This window comes from Cydia splendana, chromosome 9, assembly GCF_910591565.1.
Source record: "Cydia splendana chromosome 9, ilCydSple1.2, whole genome shotgun sequence".
In the NCBI taxonomy this organism is placed as follows: Eukaryota; Metazoa; Arthropoda; class Insecta; order Lepidoptera; family Tortricidae; genus Cydia; species Cydia splendana.
The window spans coordinates 13,339,038-13,358,283 of record NC_085968.1 but is presented as its reverse complement, the minus strand read 5'-3'; the positions used below and the strand labels follow the sequence as shown (position 1 = coordinate 13,358,283).

At 34.4% G+C, this 19,246-nt stretch overlaps 1 protein-coding gene across 1 annotated transcript in view; it reads right to left on the bottom strand.

The window, feature by feature from the left end:
* LOC134793671 (uncharacterized) overlaps positions 1-19,246 on the bottom strand; it is a 45,525-nt gene that overhangs the window by 6,535 nt on the left and 19,744 nt on the right. The window contains exon 2 of the mRNA XM_063765320.1: positions 2,617-2,684. Within this exon, the coding sequence (XP_063621390.1) occupies positions 2,617-2,640 (24 nt within the window). The 5' untranslated portion in view covers positions 2,641-2,684. The remainder of the gene's footprint in view (positions 1-2,616; positions 2,685-19,246) is intronic.

The window sequence follows — 19,246 nt, the reverse complement described above, 5'->3', positions numbered from 1 at the left end:
TTAGCCTGCCTCGACACCTGTGTACAGTCAGGATCAAAAGTAGCGTCTCAGACTATGCGTCAAAAATATCTACCGTTCCCTGATAGCTAACAAAAAAAGATTTGACCAGAACAATTAACTTGTGAATTTTATATGAAAGGAAAAAATTGAAAAAGTTACGCTTCCGCCAGGACTTGAGTTAAACTGTGGCAGATATATTTGACCGCAAACGGTCGAAATATATTTCTATTTAGAAAAGTATTTGAAGGTGACAGATACTGTTGGCGCTTTTTTAGAGTTCCGTACCCAAAGGGTAAAAACGGGACCCTATTACTATGACTCCGCTGTCCGTCTGTCTGTCACCAGGCTGTATCTCACGAACGGTGCTACGTGAACACAGACACTAGACAGTTGAAATTTTCACAGATGATGTATTTCTGTTGCCGCTATAAAAACAAATACTAAAAAGTACGGAACCCTCGGTGGGCGATTCCGACTCATACTTGTCCGGTTTTTTATACGATACTATTGATGCTGACTGTACGAGACATAAGTATATACAGTTCATTTGAATTTTAAATTGCGCGCCTGAGAAATGTGCATGGAATTAACCCAAGTCTGTAGGATTGCTTTAAACGACAAATCGGTGTATTTATCCATCAATGTGTTTCTAGGACTCGCTTTATTTATGTAAAACGATTACAGATAACTTGCACGTCATGCGCACAAACATGGAGCGTTTCTTTTATTTTTTGCCATTTTTATATATTGTGACCTTTTTTGCCACTTTTGTATTATTTCTACTTGGAATCACGAGCTCTTTCGATCCTAATGAGATAAAAAATGTCCTAGAGTATTTTCCCTATTGTATTACCATGTTCCCATATATTTTAGAGGAAATTTTAGGACACTTTTTCTCACATAAGGATAAAAAAGGCTCGCGATCCTGACTAGAAATAACACAAAATTGGCAAAAAGGGTCACAATATATAAAATGGCAAAAAATAAAAGAAACGTTCGTTACTTACACGTTTTTCTTTGTGTTTTAGTAGCAGATTTCGATTTTAATTTTCGGTTTAAAAGCTGTATCCACCGCTTTTTAGGGTTCCGTACCCAAAGGGTAAAACGGGACCCTATTACTAAGACTCCGCTGTCCGTCCGTCCGTCCGTCCGTCCACAGATGATGTATTTCTGTTGCCGCTATAACAACAAATACTAAAAACAGAATAAAATAAAGATTTAAGTGGAGCTCCCATACAGCAAACGTGATTTTTGACCGAAGTTAAGCAACGTCGGGCGGGGTCAGTACTTGAATGGGTGACCGTTTTCTTTTTTGCCGTTTTTTGCATTATGGTACGGAACCCTTCGTGTGCGAGTCCGACTCGCACTTGCCCGGTTTTTACGAGTAACTAAACTTTTTTAAGTATATAAAGTAACATCATCATAACATACGCGCTGCGTGCTATTTATTTAGGATCGCTGTATGTATGTAACAGCCTAGCCTTAAATATTAAGTATGTAAGAATATTTGTAGGTATTCACCTGATGAACCCTTGAACTTTGAAAGGAAATAACCTACACGTAAAAACGTAATACAGCTAGAGTCTGTGCGGAAAGAGAAAATTCGTGAAATGTATGGGATCCAATACATTCTACGACTCTTCTCTTTCCGCACAGACTCGAATAAGAACAAGTTATTACCTAACTATACTTAATATAAAATAAGAAACTAAATAGGTACGCATATTTGATTTCTTATCTTATTCGGCTTTTTTTTATTAATATCTCACCTTTCGATAAATTCATATCACGTCCAACATCAAACGACTTACCTACATACACGAAGTTGACATGGAACATAAATAAGTAATTTCTATTTGACTCAAAGGTTATACACTTCGATTGGCGGCTGCCAATAGCTTCTGTATTTCCAATAAAATTAATAAACCATATAAAGCAAACACTGTTTAAAACTACAAGATAATTTACTGTGCTTATTTTCCTAAACAGTCCACGCTTCCATAATTTTATGTAAATGTAAAAATATCGTTACATTGAGACATATTACATACTAATATGCTCGTTTATTAAATCAAAAACAGTTTGGTTTCCTATTATTAATTTACCACGTTACAGTAATAACATAACGTTATAAGATCAAATAATATCTGACATAATGTACCCTTTGTTCTACTAGGTACTTATTAGATCCCTAGAAAACAGATTCCGAAGGTGATTGAAGGCGTTCTAGCGTATTACAAAAACATCCGCTTGCCGACGTGTAGGTCATTTCAGATTAATTTAATTTTAATCAAGATCATCCTAGCCTTGACTTAGCGGCTTCAGTGAGTTTTCTCACGTAAAATACCGTTCTAATTCTACAATGAATGCAGTGTTGCTGCACATATACATTATTTCAGCAAACTAAATTTAAAATGCACTGAATTACGTAGTGCTATCATTTCATTCGCCATTGTTTACTGATTTCGAGTCAACTTTTGTAACCTTCTATGATTTGCAACATAGTTAATTTGATAGATGTCCATCGTTTAGAAGGTTCTGGTCGAGCCTTTTATGATTTAACAAGATATATAGAAAATGTGTTAATGGGTTTTAGATTTATTTTACGATACATACCTGTAACCTCGCCGAGAACCTCATGTTATCTTCTTCTCAGGTGGTCTACCTTTTCATCCGACTTTATTCTGAAACAATAATAACATTCAATAAAAAATCTGTTATACGACGCAAGGTTAGGCTGTTCACCAATAAAGTTTATTAAAATGCCAAATATTATTACCAGCATTTATTTCCAAAAGCCACATTTACAATAATTTACATATTGCAACGATTAAGCCACCAAATCGCTAGTTTTAAATTTCGAAAGGCTTTGCCTATTTACTGAAAGTTTAATGTGCACAAATAAATACGCCTAACCTGTTTTCATCATAGTTAAGTTTTACCTGGAGGTTATAAAAAGTAATTGCATTTTAATGAACTTTGATATTGTTTGGAAATGTGTCTTATGAAATAAAAGAAAGGTGAACAAGTGAACAGGCCAGGCTAATCTTTCACACACACAACAATGGCTAACTTAAATAGAGCTTGGCATTTAACTACTGACGCTACCGCTGTTGTTTAGTGGGCTACTTCTTTATCGCATGAGATGACATAGATTCGAATGGTAGACTAGTCGATTTGATAACGTATTTTTTTTTGTTTAGGTTATGAACAGATTACCGGTATGGTGAGTAGGTAATAACAGCTAAGATAATCATATATTATAATTACTTATGAAAATCGTTAATAATTGGGCAGGCACATTTCTGTGAAAAAAAACCGAGCAAGTGCGAGTCGGACTCGCGCACGAAGGGTTCCGTACCATAATGCAAAAAAAAGGCAAAAAAATCACGTTTGTTGTATGGGAGCCCCACTTAAATCTTTATTTTATTCTGTTTTTAGTATTTGTTGTTATAGCGGCAACAGAAATACATCATCTGTGAAGATTTGAACTGTCTACTACTAGCTATTAATCCAGTAACTTTGTCGAATTTTGTAACCTGGCTCTTTTGCGTCAAATCCGGGTAGTTCTGATTTTTGAAAATGAAAATGAAAAAAATGAAAAAATATTTATTCAGTTTAAGAATTACTTATACAGTTGTAAGTGTTGGCGCCTCTTTTTAAGTAACAAATACCTGTGTTAAGAGGCACCGCTCTTCCTTAGTCGGTAATTGAACAACAATATATGTATATTATTAAATTAACATAGAAATTAAATGAAATAAAATTTACGCACCGAGAATAACAAAAATAATTACTTATACTAAGTAAGTTTAATTTAACCTAATGAGAATATGGACTTGCAAGTCCTAATGAGTGTGCGGTGTGTGTGTGTGTGTGTGTGTGTGTGTGTGTGTGTGTGTGTGTGTGTGTGTGTGTGTGTGTGTGTGTGTGTGAATGTGTGTGTGTTTACAGTCCTAAAACACTTTGGATTAAGTTTTCTGTGTCATAATAACTCTTACATTTAAGCCAGTCTGTAATCATTTTTTTACATTCATAAAATGGTAAGTGATATATATTTAAGTGCTTATGTATGACATTGTATAGTTTGCCAGATTTATAGACAAATTGTCTACTAGCGTATGTGGTATTTATTGAAGTGGTTGGAATTATGTTACCGTTTCTCCTTGTATTTCGTATGGTAGGTGTAAATGGTTTAGATTTGTGTATTTTTAAAGTTGCAAATAATATGTACAGTTTTCTTACTGTTAATACATCAGAAAGCTTATATAGGTGTACGGTTGGAAATCTGAATGGTTTAAAATGCATAACTTTTAATAGTGATCTCTGGGCTCTTTCGAGCTCTAAAAATTTGGTTTTAGTGGCGCCTCCCCAGACCGGTATGCAGTAACTAATAATTGATTGAACTAGGGTTAAGTATATTTGTTTAAGAAGTTGTGAATTAGCGATATGTCTTAAATTTTTAAAGACCCATATAAGCTTCCTGACTCGGCTCATGAGCAGCTCTATTTGTAAGTGCCATGTTAGGCGTTGGTCAACGAGTATCCCTAAATACTTAACACTTTCAACTTTATTTATAATAGAGCAGGCACAGGTTTGTATATTGTTATTACATGTGTGGATTTTTATATTATAAATGGGGCCAGGTTGTGAGCTATTGTAGTTTGTGAAGCAAATATAGTTTGTTTTTGTTGTGTTTAATGTAAGGAGACGAGAGCGGAGCCAGCAGGCAACTTCTGATAAACCTAACTCTGCAGAGTGTTTCACGTCTTCCCAAGTATCTCCAGTGAAGACAATGGCAGTATCATCGGCATAGGTAAAAATGTGTCCTCTGTTTATGTGCATATTACAGAGCTGGTTTATATATATTAGAAATAGGGTTGGCCCAAGGACGCTCCCCTGTGGCACACCAAAAGATATATCTGATTCTTCGCTTATGTAGGTTCCTATTTTTACTTTTTGCGTACGGTTTTGCAGATAGTCTTTAAAAAGTTGTAGTGGGACGTCTCTAATACCTATATTTTCTAAAACTGACACCAAGGTAGGAATGGAAACACTATCAAATGCTTTTTTTAAATCTAAAAATACTGTTAAGCATTTTTTATTTTTATCTATTTTGTCTACAATCAGAGACGTGAGAGCTGTTACTGCATCTTCTGTAGATAGTCCTTTTCTGAAGCCATATTGATTGTCTGATAGTATCTTGAAGTTTGTGAGGTAGTTTAGAATGCGGTTATTAAGTAGTTTTTCTAATATTTTAGAGATAGCGGGTAAAACGGAAATTGGCCTGTAGTTGGATGTATCATCTCTATTTCCACTTTTGTACACTGGAGTGATTATTGCCTTTTTAAGTGCGTTTGGAAAGGTTCCGGTCTTAAAGCAGAGATTGATAAGGTGAGTTATAATAGGAACAACTATTGCACTGGCCATTTTCAAAAAAGTTGCAGAAATGTTGTCCCAACCCGGGGCACTATTTGATTTCAAACTTATTAAAGTCGTGTAAACTTCCCTGGAGTCAGTGTCTAATAATACAAAAGAAGATAGTAAGGGGTTTACCGGCTGATTAAAATTGTAAGAAATATTAGAATTGTTTGTTAAAATGTTTTCAGCTAAAGATTTTCCGATACCGGCGAAATACTCATTTACCGTGTTCACAGCATCAGTTGGAGAGTCTTTGATATCGAGTAGTTGATTGCTCTCTGTGTTTTTAGGTTTACGATTTGTTATGTTATTTATAGCTTTCCACAGATACTTAGTGTTTTTACCAGCTTTGTTAAGTTGTTCTTGGTTATATGCTCGTTTAAGTTTCTTAATGAGGTTATTGCAATAATTGCGATATCTTCTATATGTAATTTTAAGTGTGATGTTATCTGGATCAGAGCGTAGTTTAAGCTGCATGTTATTTCTGTTCCTAATACAGCGTAATACTCCCATAGTAATCCAAGGCTTAATTATACGTTTTTTTACAGGAATTAATGTAGTGATAGTATTTTCTAGCAGGCAATTTCTTAATTTACTTATCAAAATATCTGTCAACTGGTTGGGGTCAGTATAAGAGCTTAGGTTTGAAAGATTTTCTTTAGATAAGGTACAGAGTGCTTTTTCAAAGTCGATAGATGTTTTTGTTTTTTGGCATGTTTCTATAGTGTTAATCTTTGATAGCTTAAGGAATATCATATAATGATCTGTGATAGTTGTTTTTAATACGAATGTATTTGCACAAGTTTTGTTTTTGTCTATTTTCAGCATAAAGTGGTCAAGGCAAGTCTTGTCTCTCGTAGGAAGTAAGTGGCCTGGCAAAAGACCGTGCATCGACATCATGTTTAGATAGTTAAGCCTATTTGTGTATTCATACGACTGTTCATTTTGTTTATTTATAATATTAATATTTAAATCGCCAGTGATGATTATATCTTTAAAAGTTTTGATGGTTTCTATATGATCATTAAGAGAGGTTATGAAACTTTCTGCGTTACGGTTTGAGGGAGAGCGATATATCCCGAGGATTTTTATATCAGAAAAAGTTATCTCTAGGCACGAGGCTTGTGATATTTTTATTTCCTTTAATCATAAACAAGTCTGCAAAAAATCAGAACTACCGGATTTGACGCAAACGCAAAATGTATAATTTTACTGAATTATATCACGGTTCGTGAGATACAGCCTGGTGACAGACGGACGGACGGACGGACGGACAGCGGAGTCTTAGTAATAGGGTCCCGTTTTACCCTTTGGGTACGGAACCCTAAAAATTAGAAACCTCAAAGATAACCGTATTAAATGTATTTTTTTGATTTTATTATTTGACTACATTTTTATTAATATTTATTTAATACGTCTTATAAAGTATAAATAGGTATATAAAGAATGTTAGCTTATATAGCTACTGAGGATTATTTACTCTGACAAATTAAATAAACGTTTTTATATACATGAGGAATAATTTTACGATTACGATTTTCTTACAGTAGGGATCCTTATTAGGAAGATTTTTTAAGTACAAAAAGCTACATTCTTGCGACATATTGAGGTACAATAATGAGAAATTAAGGATGGTTTAATGGTGCTTTTTGCCCCGATCGATTGCAACGCCAAGCGAATAATTTATGTTTTACACATTTAAAATAATAAACATGAAGTTGCTTTGGTATTACTCAATATGGATATAGCCAGATGTTAAATATTATTCTGAAAAGGTTAATTGCATTCTCATCGCATTGTATAAATTGTTACGATCGCCTCAAGACCTGAAATTACTGTCATATCAGAGGAGAAATTTTTAAAGTTCCTCCTTAATATAATATAAATATTTAGTCTAAATTTACGCTAACATTTTATGAAGTAGGTAATACTGTATTGAAATATATATAATACTTGTACCCAGTATGTTTTTTCTACACATGTAATGTTCAAAATCCGCCTGAAGTTCATTCTCACGAAATAAAAAAATGTTGAAATTAATAGAAAAGGGGACGATCGGTTTTCCATACAAACGTTAGTAGTCCTGATTTTCATCTCTAGACATTGACTTTTTTCAATTAAATGTTTATTAAGTACCTACTATGTATAACTATACCCAGGGAGAAAAATAGTACGTTTGTATGGAGAAGCGGTTGTCCACTATCGTCTTAAATAATTGCGGTACAAATAATTAACAATTGCATTCGTACCTTGCTAATATTTAATTTATATTACCTTGTTAATGGGTAGTTATTTTAAATAATATAATCTCATTAAAGTAAATACATAATAAAAAAAGTTTATTACGGACCGTATTAATCCATAGACGTCTTAAAAGGCTTAGGTTAGTGGTACACCAAAACAAACCAGAAAATGTAAAATGGCAAAAATATTTATCTAAATATAAAAAAAAAAAAAACAGAAATAAGCACAACTCAGTAAGCACACTCACACTTAGGTACACTGTTACGAGTATTTTGCCCCTTCCGAGGACCACACCAACCCAATACTTTACCAGCGTTAGCATCATTTTATTTTATTTTAATATTATTATAGTTTATTCATAAATAATACCCTAACTTTCCGTGACTAAGAATCGTAACGAGCTTCATTTTAGAAGTAGGTAACATTTTACCTACATAGTCCCACATCTAAATCAAGTAAACCTTTTAAATTTCAAAACTGAAGTTTAATTTAGTTTCAAATCTAGTATCATTATCAATCTTATCTCCATTTGCCGAGATTTACGACACTATTTTATGTCAAACGTCATTCATAGGAGTTGTAATAAATTAGATGGCAGTCGGCGGCCGGCGCGGCGAGGCCCGTGGTTGCCTAGTTGGGCGTTTTATTTCCCTATAGCGTGTGAGGGAATTTGTCATAAAGCGGAGCTGCATTCCGGCGGCGCAGACGGCTCTCTGCAATAAATTAGGAACGCGCCCGCCTCCTTGTACGGGATGGCTATGAGTTGTGAAATGCTTTTTTTGCTTGCCAACTCGCTACTTCATTTACCTTGAGTCTGTAATTGCCCGACATTCGATGCTTCTCTTACAATGTGCGGAGAAATGCAAGTGACAGCACTCGTATCGGCAACCACCGTAACCGCTGTGGATTGGATAACCCTGATGAGCGTTAATATTTTTTACTTAGCTGCAATTTCAGCTCTTAAATGTCCATTATCATTATTTAATTATGAGCGTAAAATCTAGTAATCTATGCATAACAAACACTTAAATAGGTACTTTTCTGTATGCATATTAGCGATTTCTTTTCAGTAAAGCATGCGTATGTAATGTGCATTTTAAAAGCTATAATTTGATACCTAGGCATTTCAAGGAATGTCTGCATAGACAATGAGAACAAACACGATGCAGTGTTTAACGAGCCTTTAGCACTGTGCGCTCGAGCAGCCAACATGTAATTGGCTCTCCTTGGCTGAGTGCCTTGACAATGTGTCAAATAACAAAGAGGCAACATTAGTCAGGACAAGTAATGCAAATTTATCACACCCACTTATCCAATGGATCGGAATCGCGATGTAATTGTTGCACTGAACTTGGTTGACGTGACATCAACGTGCTCAATGAATAGGTTAATTCAAAACTTTAATCTGCCCATGGAATTTAATATAGTTATGCTGTGTGTTTCGTACAAATGTGCATTTAACAAATATTTTATAGAATATAAACCAAAATAGCACAATTTAAAATATTTTCAATAAAAGTAATCTAATTTGCTTTTAGAATATTTTAGATATTATATAAAAACACTCAAAAATAATAAGCTCATGGTAAAACAATTCACATAAACTTAAAATTGATATAACGAAATTAAATTAAATTATAACTAATTTATTAAAAATCCAAATATATTTTATTTACTTTATTATAATGCAGATAAATATTAAAATTTTATTGATAAAAACAAAGAAAGAAATAAATAAACATAATAAAACTTATAAACCTACAGATAAATTGTGTCCAAGTATATGAATCAGAACAAACGCAGAAATAATTACTTACCTAAATATGCTCCCGCATTTTCACCGTTCCTCCGTCCTACAGCAGAAGCTAATACCTACGAATTGTAGCCGACAGCCGTTTGACTGCTTAATTTTAGTAGCTAATGAGCATCGACAATCATATGATAATTGGATTTCGCTTACAAATTAGCCATTATTTCCAGACCATTTTAGCACAAATTAGGCCCATAATTATACAGTAATTTTCCTGAGTGTGAAATCTGGACCTTGCCAGTTGGCAGCAGTAGTAGGTAGTAGATGATTAAGTGGGTGACTACTTAATTACTACACACAATTGCTTTACGTGGTTGAGCTCTTTTTGTTTATTTTTTTAGTTGTTTGATGTTTGTTATAACTTTACAAAGGCAAAATGAGCTGAATAGATTTTATTCTTAAGAGGGAAGTATAGCACGTGATCGTCCATACAAAAAGAGAAAACGGTTTTCCACTTCTAAATATTTTCCATTTTCCATGATTTTTAGTACCTACGTTATTGACACAATGAAAAACTAGGTTTATAAGTTTTCCTTCTTGCAAAATTTGCAATACTTTTTTTTCCAAAAAAGCGAAACCTATAAACCTAGAATATATTATGCTGAAACGATCGACATCAAAATCAAAATGATATGTTAAGATTTAGTTAGTGGAAAACGTTTTCTCGCGAAATGGAAATTGTATGAAGAAAGTTATTTTTGTCAGTAGCTATACTTCCCTCTTAAGAAAATTCGTCTTTTCGGTATATATTTATTTATGATATATTATTTAGTCCCATACCCATAGTAAAGGACTTCGGAAAACTTAGGTTAAGTAAGGTATACACAGTAATCTAACGTTATACTGCACCAATTTCCTTAACATACAAGGTATTATATGACACGAGCCGTATGGTTACGTGTCCGCAGGTTGCGTGTGACGAGGAAGGGCCAGGTACCGCACTGGACCTGCCCTTTCTCCTCTGCACTAAAATATAGGTTTTACTTTCCAATGTAGCACAATCACTAATGTGCATGTGTGATATTCATGCGTGAAGTGATTTCTCTTCTCAGGCTCAGTGAGTAATACAGAAAGCATCTACGGATCTAACGCTCTCAAAAATATCTGAACACCTTACATCGATGAAAGATGTTTAAATAAGTTGCTATGTTACCAATCAATACCAATCATTTATTCACATATTTGACAGTTTTCAATATGTATATGTCGTAGTCAGATCGTATAATCCGCCGTATTACATTACGGCTAGCCGTTATCAAAAACAGGGGCGTTTTGAAATGCGGCGGTTCGACGATTAGCCGGATTGTCATTGCGATACGTTCTTCAATAAGGCGGCCAACGTTTAGCCGCATCGTACTACTATTTTAGATTGTAGAGTGACCAGTTCTTTCGGTCGCCTACGTAACCGGAGTTTGACAATGTTTGCAATTTAATTTATTTTTACCATGGTCCCACCGCACTACATGTGTTTATTTTCCAAAACATTTCCTTTTCAACTTAAATAGACGGAGCCCCGCAAGCGGGGCTCCTATTTCTGGGCGGTTTGCCCTTCGGGCATCTGAAGCTACCTAACGAACCTAACCTACTTACCTACCTACGCTTTTTTCCCCAAAGTGTAATGTTTTCACGGACGTCTCACTAAATCAATAGGTAGTTAGGTAGGTTAGGTTCGTTAGGTAGCTTCAGATGCCCGAAGGGCAAACCGCTCAGAAATAGGAGCCCCGCGAAGCGGGGCTCCGTCTAGTTAAGTTGCGAAAGAAATGTTTTTTGAAAAGAAACAGTCCGACGAACTCCAGATTTGATGGACACCCCAGCGTTTGTCAGGCAGCGCCACGGGTGTTAAAAATGGGAACTAAAAACTGTCAAAGCGGCGGCTAATGACTCGCTGTATTACATTACGGCTAGCCGTGTTGAAGAACGTATGGCGCCGAATACATTCCGGCGGATTCTCATTCAGCCGCATTCAATCCGGCTAATCGTTAAACCGCCGCATTACAAAACGCCCCTGTTTTTGAAAACGGCTAGCCGTAATGTAATACGGCGGATTATACGATCCGACTGCGACATATACATTATAATGATGAACTAGCGTTACCTAGTTTGTGTTTTTAACAGCGCCAACTCTTAGGAAATTTGGACAACAAACTGAATAACTCCATATCGGCTCGAACAATAAATAAATAAGAAATTATTAAGTCTGTCCGTGCAAGACAGAGTATAAATACGCGTATAATAGCTATACACGCATATAAGGTATGGTATCGTAACAATGGTTCTGGCGATAAGAGCATAATATGTATCTAAATGAACACAATATTAGGCTTTATCAAGTAACAATAAGTTATATCAAGATTACGGTATTTTAAGAAGTAAGTCATTAATCGAATTTAAAATGTTGTGAGACATACTAACATTGAATAATTTTCATGTCGCGCGAGTGACTTAAAACAAGTGATTCTAAACCGTAAAATTATTCAAAGTCATTTTAAGTTTTAAATATTTTGGAACTAATTCGTTTTGACATTTCGACATTCTAGGATCATGGTATTAACATACATAATTAGTTATTATTTTTGTAGCTCTGATCGAGTGTAAATATTACGAGCAATAACTATATTTTATCGAGTTTAATTATAATAATATATTTATACGTGTTAGATTTTTAATCTAGGCGTTATATTCATATAGTAACTTCTTATCAATTTGAAATGGATATGCTCTGTCAGCTGTCAAAAGTGACATTTCTGGTTGAAGATATCATTTTTATTACAAATTAAAAACAAGAATCTGAATAGACCTTCAGTTACCAAATTAAGATGTCGGATTTATTAAAAAGGCGTAACAGTTTAATAAAAGTTCATAAATAAATCATCGGCTGGCGCCTACACGCTAGATTCAAGTATAGTTGTTCACTACAGTTATATCGCTAGACTCGTAGTTACTCATACTTATGCGTAATGAGTGTGGTTAGCACGCATTTATCTAATGGCATCATAAATTTCATGGGACAAGGTTAGCTCGTCCATTCCGTGGGAATTGATGTGAGGTGACAGAGTTGACACCTTCGGACTTAGAGGGATCATATTTCAGACAAGTAGTTGGGTTGGCTAAACTAACTTGAATGTGACCAACTAATATCATTGTCCTCTAAGAATCATACATTAAACATTATAACTCTATATTTCAATTGTTTTACACGGTATAAGTGTTTTGGGATATCTGAACTAAGCAGAGTTTTACAAAGTTTTTTGCCACTTAAAGTTAAAATTTAATAAGCAATTATTACTCAAACCTCAGAATTGTATAAATCTAAGGAACTTTAAGTATTCAAAAATCTCCGACAAAAAGCTTACTAGAAAATTTTGAAAATGAATACTTTTTTTTATTGACGTGATAATTAAGATAATTAGGCAGGTAAGTAAACAAACTATTTTGTAAATAAATTACAATGTTAAATTTTTTAACCATTTACTTTGTTTGACATGTCCCGTTGTATGTATGTTAAATTTGTGATCAAATATTGCAAGTTAAATTAGACCCACTTCCCATTATTCGATTGAGCTGAAACTTCGCATATTTATGTAGGTATATTAGGTGACAATGACAATACATTATTATGGTATCAAGCTCATCTGATGATGATAACTAATAGGGATTCTATGATAAATCAACGTAAACTTGTTGTATCTGGGTTTGTAAGAATTGGCTCATCTCGTTGATTATTATTGTTGACTGTATTAGTTGAAATAATCTGATACGCAGTTAAGAGTCGTGCAGATTACTCTAGCGGCCCGATTCGAACTTCGATTCGACCCGAATCGGGCAGTAGGTAAATAATATAGGTTCTTGACATGTGTACTTACTCTAGACTAGACTCTACATGTTGGTATCTATTGAGTTACTATCTAAGCAATAATAGGCATTTGTTTTTACCACAGTTGAGTTGCACATCCGCTTACGCGATACGCGTATCAGAATAATTAAAATTTTCAATAAATTAATTAACTTGGCAAAAACAACCACAACATATCCATGGGTATGAGTCGTTATTGTTTTAATAACAAGCCATTGTTAAAAGAACACGGTAATTAAAACTGTGGAAAACAAGGAAATAATAAAGAATCATGGTACTGACTGACATCTTTAACAGATGCTAATCACAGGATACTTTGTTAAGCAAGGGCAAGGTAGATTAACTAAAGGTGAAAAAGATTAACATTATCAAATTATAATTATTTAGATTAGTAGATATGTGGGTGCCTTCAGGGTAAAAACAGTGTAAGTGCGAGTAGACTTATAATATGCGAGTAAAAGAAAATTTTATAATGTATAGGTATGTCAGGAATAAAGGCTATTTCAAATAAATTCAATTCAATTCAAGTGCGAGTAGAGCTCACGCCCCGAAGGTTCAGAAACGTCACACAATTTTTTATAATGTTTTATTCCTTAAGCCCAACTCACTCTTAGCCAGTTTTATTATCTGTAGATATGCAATCTAGACACGCGGTAGCGTGTCCAGCCAAGTTAAAAAAAGAAACTGGCGACGCAGCAACCGTGTGTAATATTACACGAACCATTTCGAGCTATGTTTGACCCCTTTACAACTTGAAACTTATTTAACCTGCACATATGAAATTTGGAATAGTTTTTACGTTTATATCAGCATACCAATTTTGAGGTTTGTATCTTACCCTCGGTATGTCTCGATACAATCAATAGGTAACTAGGTACATAACAATAGGTTACGATATGATTTTTGTGTAATGGTAGTTCGTTTTTTTAGCATTAGAAAAAGACTAAGCGATCTTGACGTGTCTTTTAATTGAAAAACGCTGTTTAAAAATCAGTAACTATTACTTATGAAAGCAAAAGAATGTATCGTATATGATTCATAATGGTTACATATTTGCCGTGACTTATTTTTAATAAGTGTTTTTCAGTAAAAAGACACGTCAAGATTGTTTACCTTTTTTCTAATGCTAAAAAAAACGAACTATATGGTTTTAACCAATACACGTTATGTATAAATTCCAGTTTAGTTATTGACGTAATTTTTTGACTTATGACTGATTGATTAGGGAGAGACGTACCTAGTTATCATTTTTTAACAAAATTTTATTAATTTTATACCTTGAAAACTTTATAATATAATACACTAAAAATTTAGATGTTTGAGTCAAGATGGGCAGAGTGTAATTGTTGTATGTTGGCAAAGGGAAGTCAATATAAGGTCAACCGAGGTAAATGCGTCACTTGAGGTAAATGCGTCGTTTCTAAACGGAACATTTTAGAACTATTGCAACCCTCTCTGTTTGAAGTGTGGTCACTGAACTTTTAATGCAGATGGCTATAATAGTTATAATATGTTGCGTTTCGAAGATATCTTTAAACGACGCATTTACCTCAAGTGACGCATTTACCTCGGTTGACCTTACATAGAGCAAAATGGAAGAATTTTGCTGACAAGGCCATCTCCCTCAAAGGGTTAGAGCGACGACGCAGGAAGTAACTACCTACTACTAGTAGAAAGATAACGTAACGTTTACTGGATTCATTTGGCGTATACGGTTAGTTACATTTAACGATCGAATATGTTTTAATAATTTGTATTTAGTATTTACATCATGACAATGTCAATATTTAAAATTTAAAACGTTTTATTTAGACATCTAACAAATATTTATAATTCGCATTCGGGTATGTTGACATTAACAAATTTTAAAATAAACATAGGTACTTATTTAAGTCTTGTCTGTGTATGACACACAATGAAAGGTAATATTTACTAACACATTTTTCTACGGTTATTTTTGCACTGACTTAAAAGTGCTTTCGCCATCTGCACTAGGTGGGTACTTAATTTGAAGGTTGCAGCAGGCTGTACAGAAATAGATTTATTTATAACACAACATTAAAATTAGAGTTTCAATAAGGAGATACAAAATATATAAGTAGTATTGGTTAGGAACCTACGTGTATTAAATTAATTATTTATATCTATTCTTACTGGTATATTTAAAGTTTATGATTATTTACTTATCCTCTTCTTATAAAACTTCGCTTGCTGCGATTAGCACCCAATCAAATTACGTTGTAGTAGTTCCATACTTAATAGAATTACACTACTACATTCACCTTTCACCTTATAATTAAATGTAAGCGTTTCATAACGCGGTGTTTATGTATCCAGTGATTAGGTATGAGCAAATTGCAATCAATTGTATATTAATTAGCGGAAAAGTTCTAAACGCATAAAAATAACTTTATCAAACGACAAATCGCAATTATGCTTCGAGCAATTATGGCAGTAAATACTTTGCAGCCTTCTCAATCTTGTTTACTTATGTAGTGTGTAGTCCTCTAACAATAGAGGGAAGACATCAATTAATCGCACATTATACTGGCACTGGTTTCCCGTCGCTTTCCGAACGCCGGCGATCGTTCGTCATTGGCTTAAACGTAAACTGGGGGCCTGGCTAACATAAAAATCGGTTACAGAAAACGCCAATCAAAATTTAAATAATGTATGGAAATATGTAGTACGTGACTTTTCGTAGCATCTGTCATCCCGATACGTTTTTTTCTATTCATTTGGCGTTCGTCGATGTAGTACCTAAAATTGTCATCTTGGCCCCTGACCCCTTAGTTAGATTTTTCTTCATTACTGGGGTCAGAATAAGGCATTGGTGCAAACCAAAAGCCTGTGACAGGATTTTTGGTTTGCACCAATACCTGTAGAGACCAAGATCTGCAGCGATTTTGATAACCCACGCACGCAAGTGCTTTTTATACGCCATAATTTCATAGAAGTTTGACGTTTAAAATAACACTTGCTTCGCGTGGGCTATCATAATCGCTGCAGACTTTTCTTGGTCTAACTTAATAAAACAAAAGTAATGTTTTGTTACCCACAAACAGTTTAGCTAACCTAGTGCTAGTCTAAACAATTAGACCCATTGTTTTTTACGTAATAAATATTATTGGGACAGCGCACATGCAGTAGAGTTCACGGTCATGGTTGCGTAATGCGTATAACTACGACTGCGCGTACAGCCGCGTAAATGACATGTGCTAATTCTCATGTGGGTTCTGTACACATATTATTTTGTGCTATGAACAGACATCCTAAATTTTATAGCATTTTTGGTGCAGCGGAGTGGTGTTAACGGAATTGGTATAGATAATTCCAACTGAAATGACAAATTAAGGTTAATAATATTAACGTAATTAACGCTAATTAATCATTAGGGTTGAAATTGTTTATAATAATACCAATTCCGTTAACACCATCACTCCGCTGCACCGAAAATGCTATAAAATTTACGATGTCTGGCTATGAATTTATTTTTTTCAGTTTAATTTACTTAACACCTTATGTGAACTTGACACGGTGTATGTAATGTATCTGATTAGGTAAGTATTAGTAGACTTAGTAGCAAGTCGATATTGACCTACTTATACCTAGATTACTTACACCATTGGGCCGAAATTTAACACGCTTACGGAGATCGAATGACAACATAGAACGATAGAGAGAAAGAATAGTTCGGTCTACCTACAAACACTATATCACACCGTCAATCTAAAATAATACTAAAATATTGTTCTGTACGTACCTATGTACCTAATTTAATTACAATGGGGTTAAAGGTTTTTAATTTTAAAATTTATTTAATCTACTATTACTACGAATTTTCGGTATGTTTTTTAATGTAACTCCGCCTACACGTAACGTATACATATATAATCAACTTAGTACGTTTTTTTATAATGTATTAGAAAATAAATCTATTAGGTATCTATAATTGTGAAGAAAAAAAAAGGTTGTGCCCTATGAACTCACTTAAAATATTTTCCAAAAAATCACTTTGACAGCATATAAAACAAAAAACAAGATAGCTATCACAAGCACTTAACTGAAAACAGTATTAGTGACTGTGGAGTCCTACATTAACACAACATTAACCTTTTTATGTTTTTTTTTATATCACCTCGATACATCAAGTCAGCAACGAAAAATATGGTGTTCGACTTTGGGTGGCAAGTAGATTCCGACGAAGATGAACTCTATGAAATAAACAATGTCTATTGTAGTTTGTGACTTCACTTCATTATATCACTTACACAATACTTCTCCATCGTACCTAATAGAGGTTAAAGAGTACGTTACGTGTGCCGTACGCGTGGTCACGCAATGTTTATTATTTAACGATGCCTTCAGTCATGACAGCAGGGCCATATTACCCTGTCAACACTTCACAATTTCTCTAGACCAGATTAGGTCAAAATAGAACACACATTGGGCAATAGGACCGCTATTACCGTGTTTATTTCGAAACATAAAGGAAGAGTAGGAAAATAATTTACGTCTGGACCGCAACTCATCTGCACCATTACAATTTATAAAACCGACAGTGTGCGTGACATCAGGAGATAGTGGTGTTTCGACATTAACTGATTGTGTACTACGAATAAAACTATAGTTTTATTACAAATATTATTTAATAGTGCACTTTGTTTTGCTATTGAGTACAAATTGTTCGAAGGAATCTTTCAATTCAATTCAATATCTTTAATGTCAAAAACTACACATGTCAAAACATAAAATGTTTATTTATTTCAAACGTTTTCAGGGTGACTCACGCTAGACCGGGCCAGGGCCAGGCCGGAGCTTCCGGCGCTTCGTTTTCTATGGAAAGCACCACGTGATCTCTGATCAGCCGTCATAGAAAATGACATGTCAGACGCCTCGGCCCGGTCTAGCGTGAGTCATCCTTGTATGTTTTAGGAAAAATACGAATCATTCAAACTACTTGGTATGACTGGATAAGATTAATATTATATGTATATTGTCTAAGTATACTCGAGTAATTAATTGAAATGTAAATATTTCATTATATATAACAACAATAGCTCGGCCTCTTATTATTCTTGCATAAACGAAACCCGTTAGGAGATGCTAATGCCCGCGATATGCCATTAATTCCACAAGAATACCAGTTCCACGGGGTTCGCCACGGTCGTGATATCATGAACTGCATCAATCTGTTTACAAGGCCAGCTATTTGTCACACCGTTGTTGCTTCTGTCGAGTTGCTGAGAAACAGATTTTATGTAAAATATATACGTGGCCGCATTTTCAGTTATAGTTACATTAAGGTATACTTAGTGTAAATTGATACAATTTTTTTTATACCTACCTAATTGATATCAATATTCATGATTGAAGGTTATTAATTTGATACTAAATAGAGATTTTATTTGGTAACTTAACACAGTAGTTAAAACGGTTCATTAATTACTTGCGCGTGCGGCGAGAGGTTGTTCTTCTTTTGTTTTAAACGGTAATTTTATAGTTTGTTAGCATGCTACTCTATTTAAAATTTAAAATACAAACGAACTTTAATATAATAAACACACCCATAAAAGAAAACATTACCTAACAACGATACAACAAAGATTAATTAATATTAAAGTTAAAGAACGGTTTCACAGACATGCAGTATTAAACTAATACAGTCATTAATCCTTAGCCCAAAACGCAAACCATTGAAACAAATTACGAATTCAACATAAAGAGCACGTAGCGTGCTGTATTGGCGCTCAAAGCAGATTGCGTATGGGACGTTACTCGCAAAAAAAACTAATACGTCTATTTACAGGTTGAGCTGGCGGCATACCCATCGGCGATGCACTACGCGTCCATCCTTCATTTTACCGCAACGTTTTACGCAACACATTGACTTATTTTGCAAGCACGATCTCAGTTTT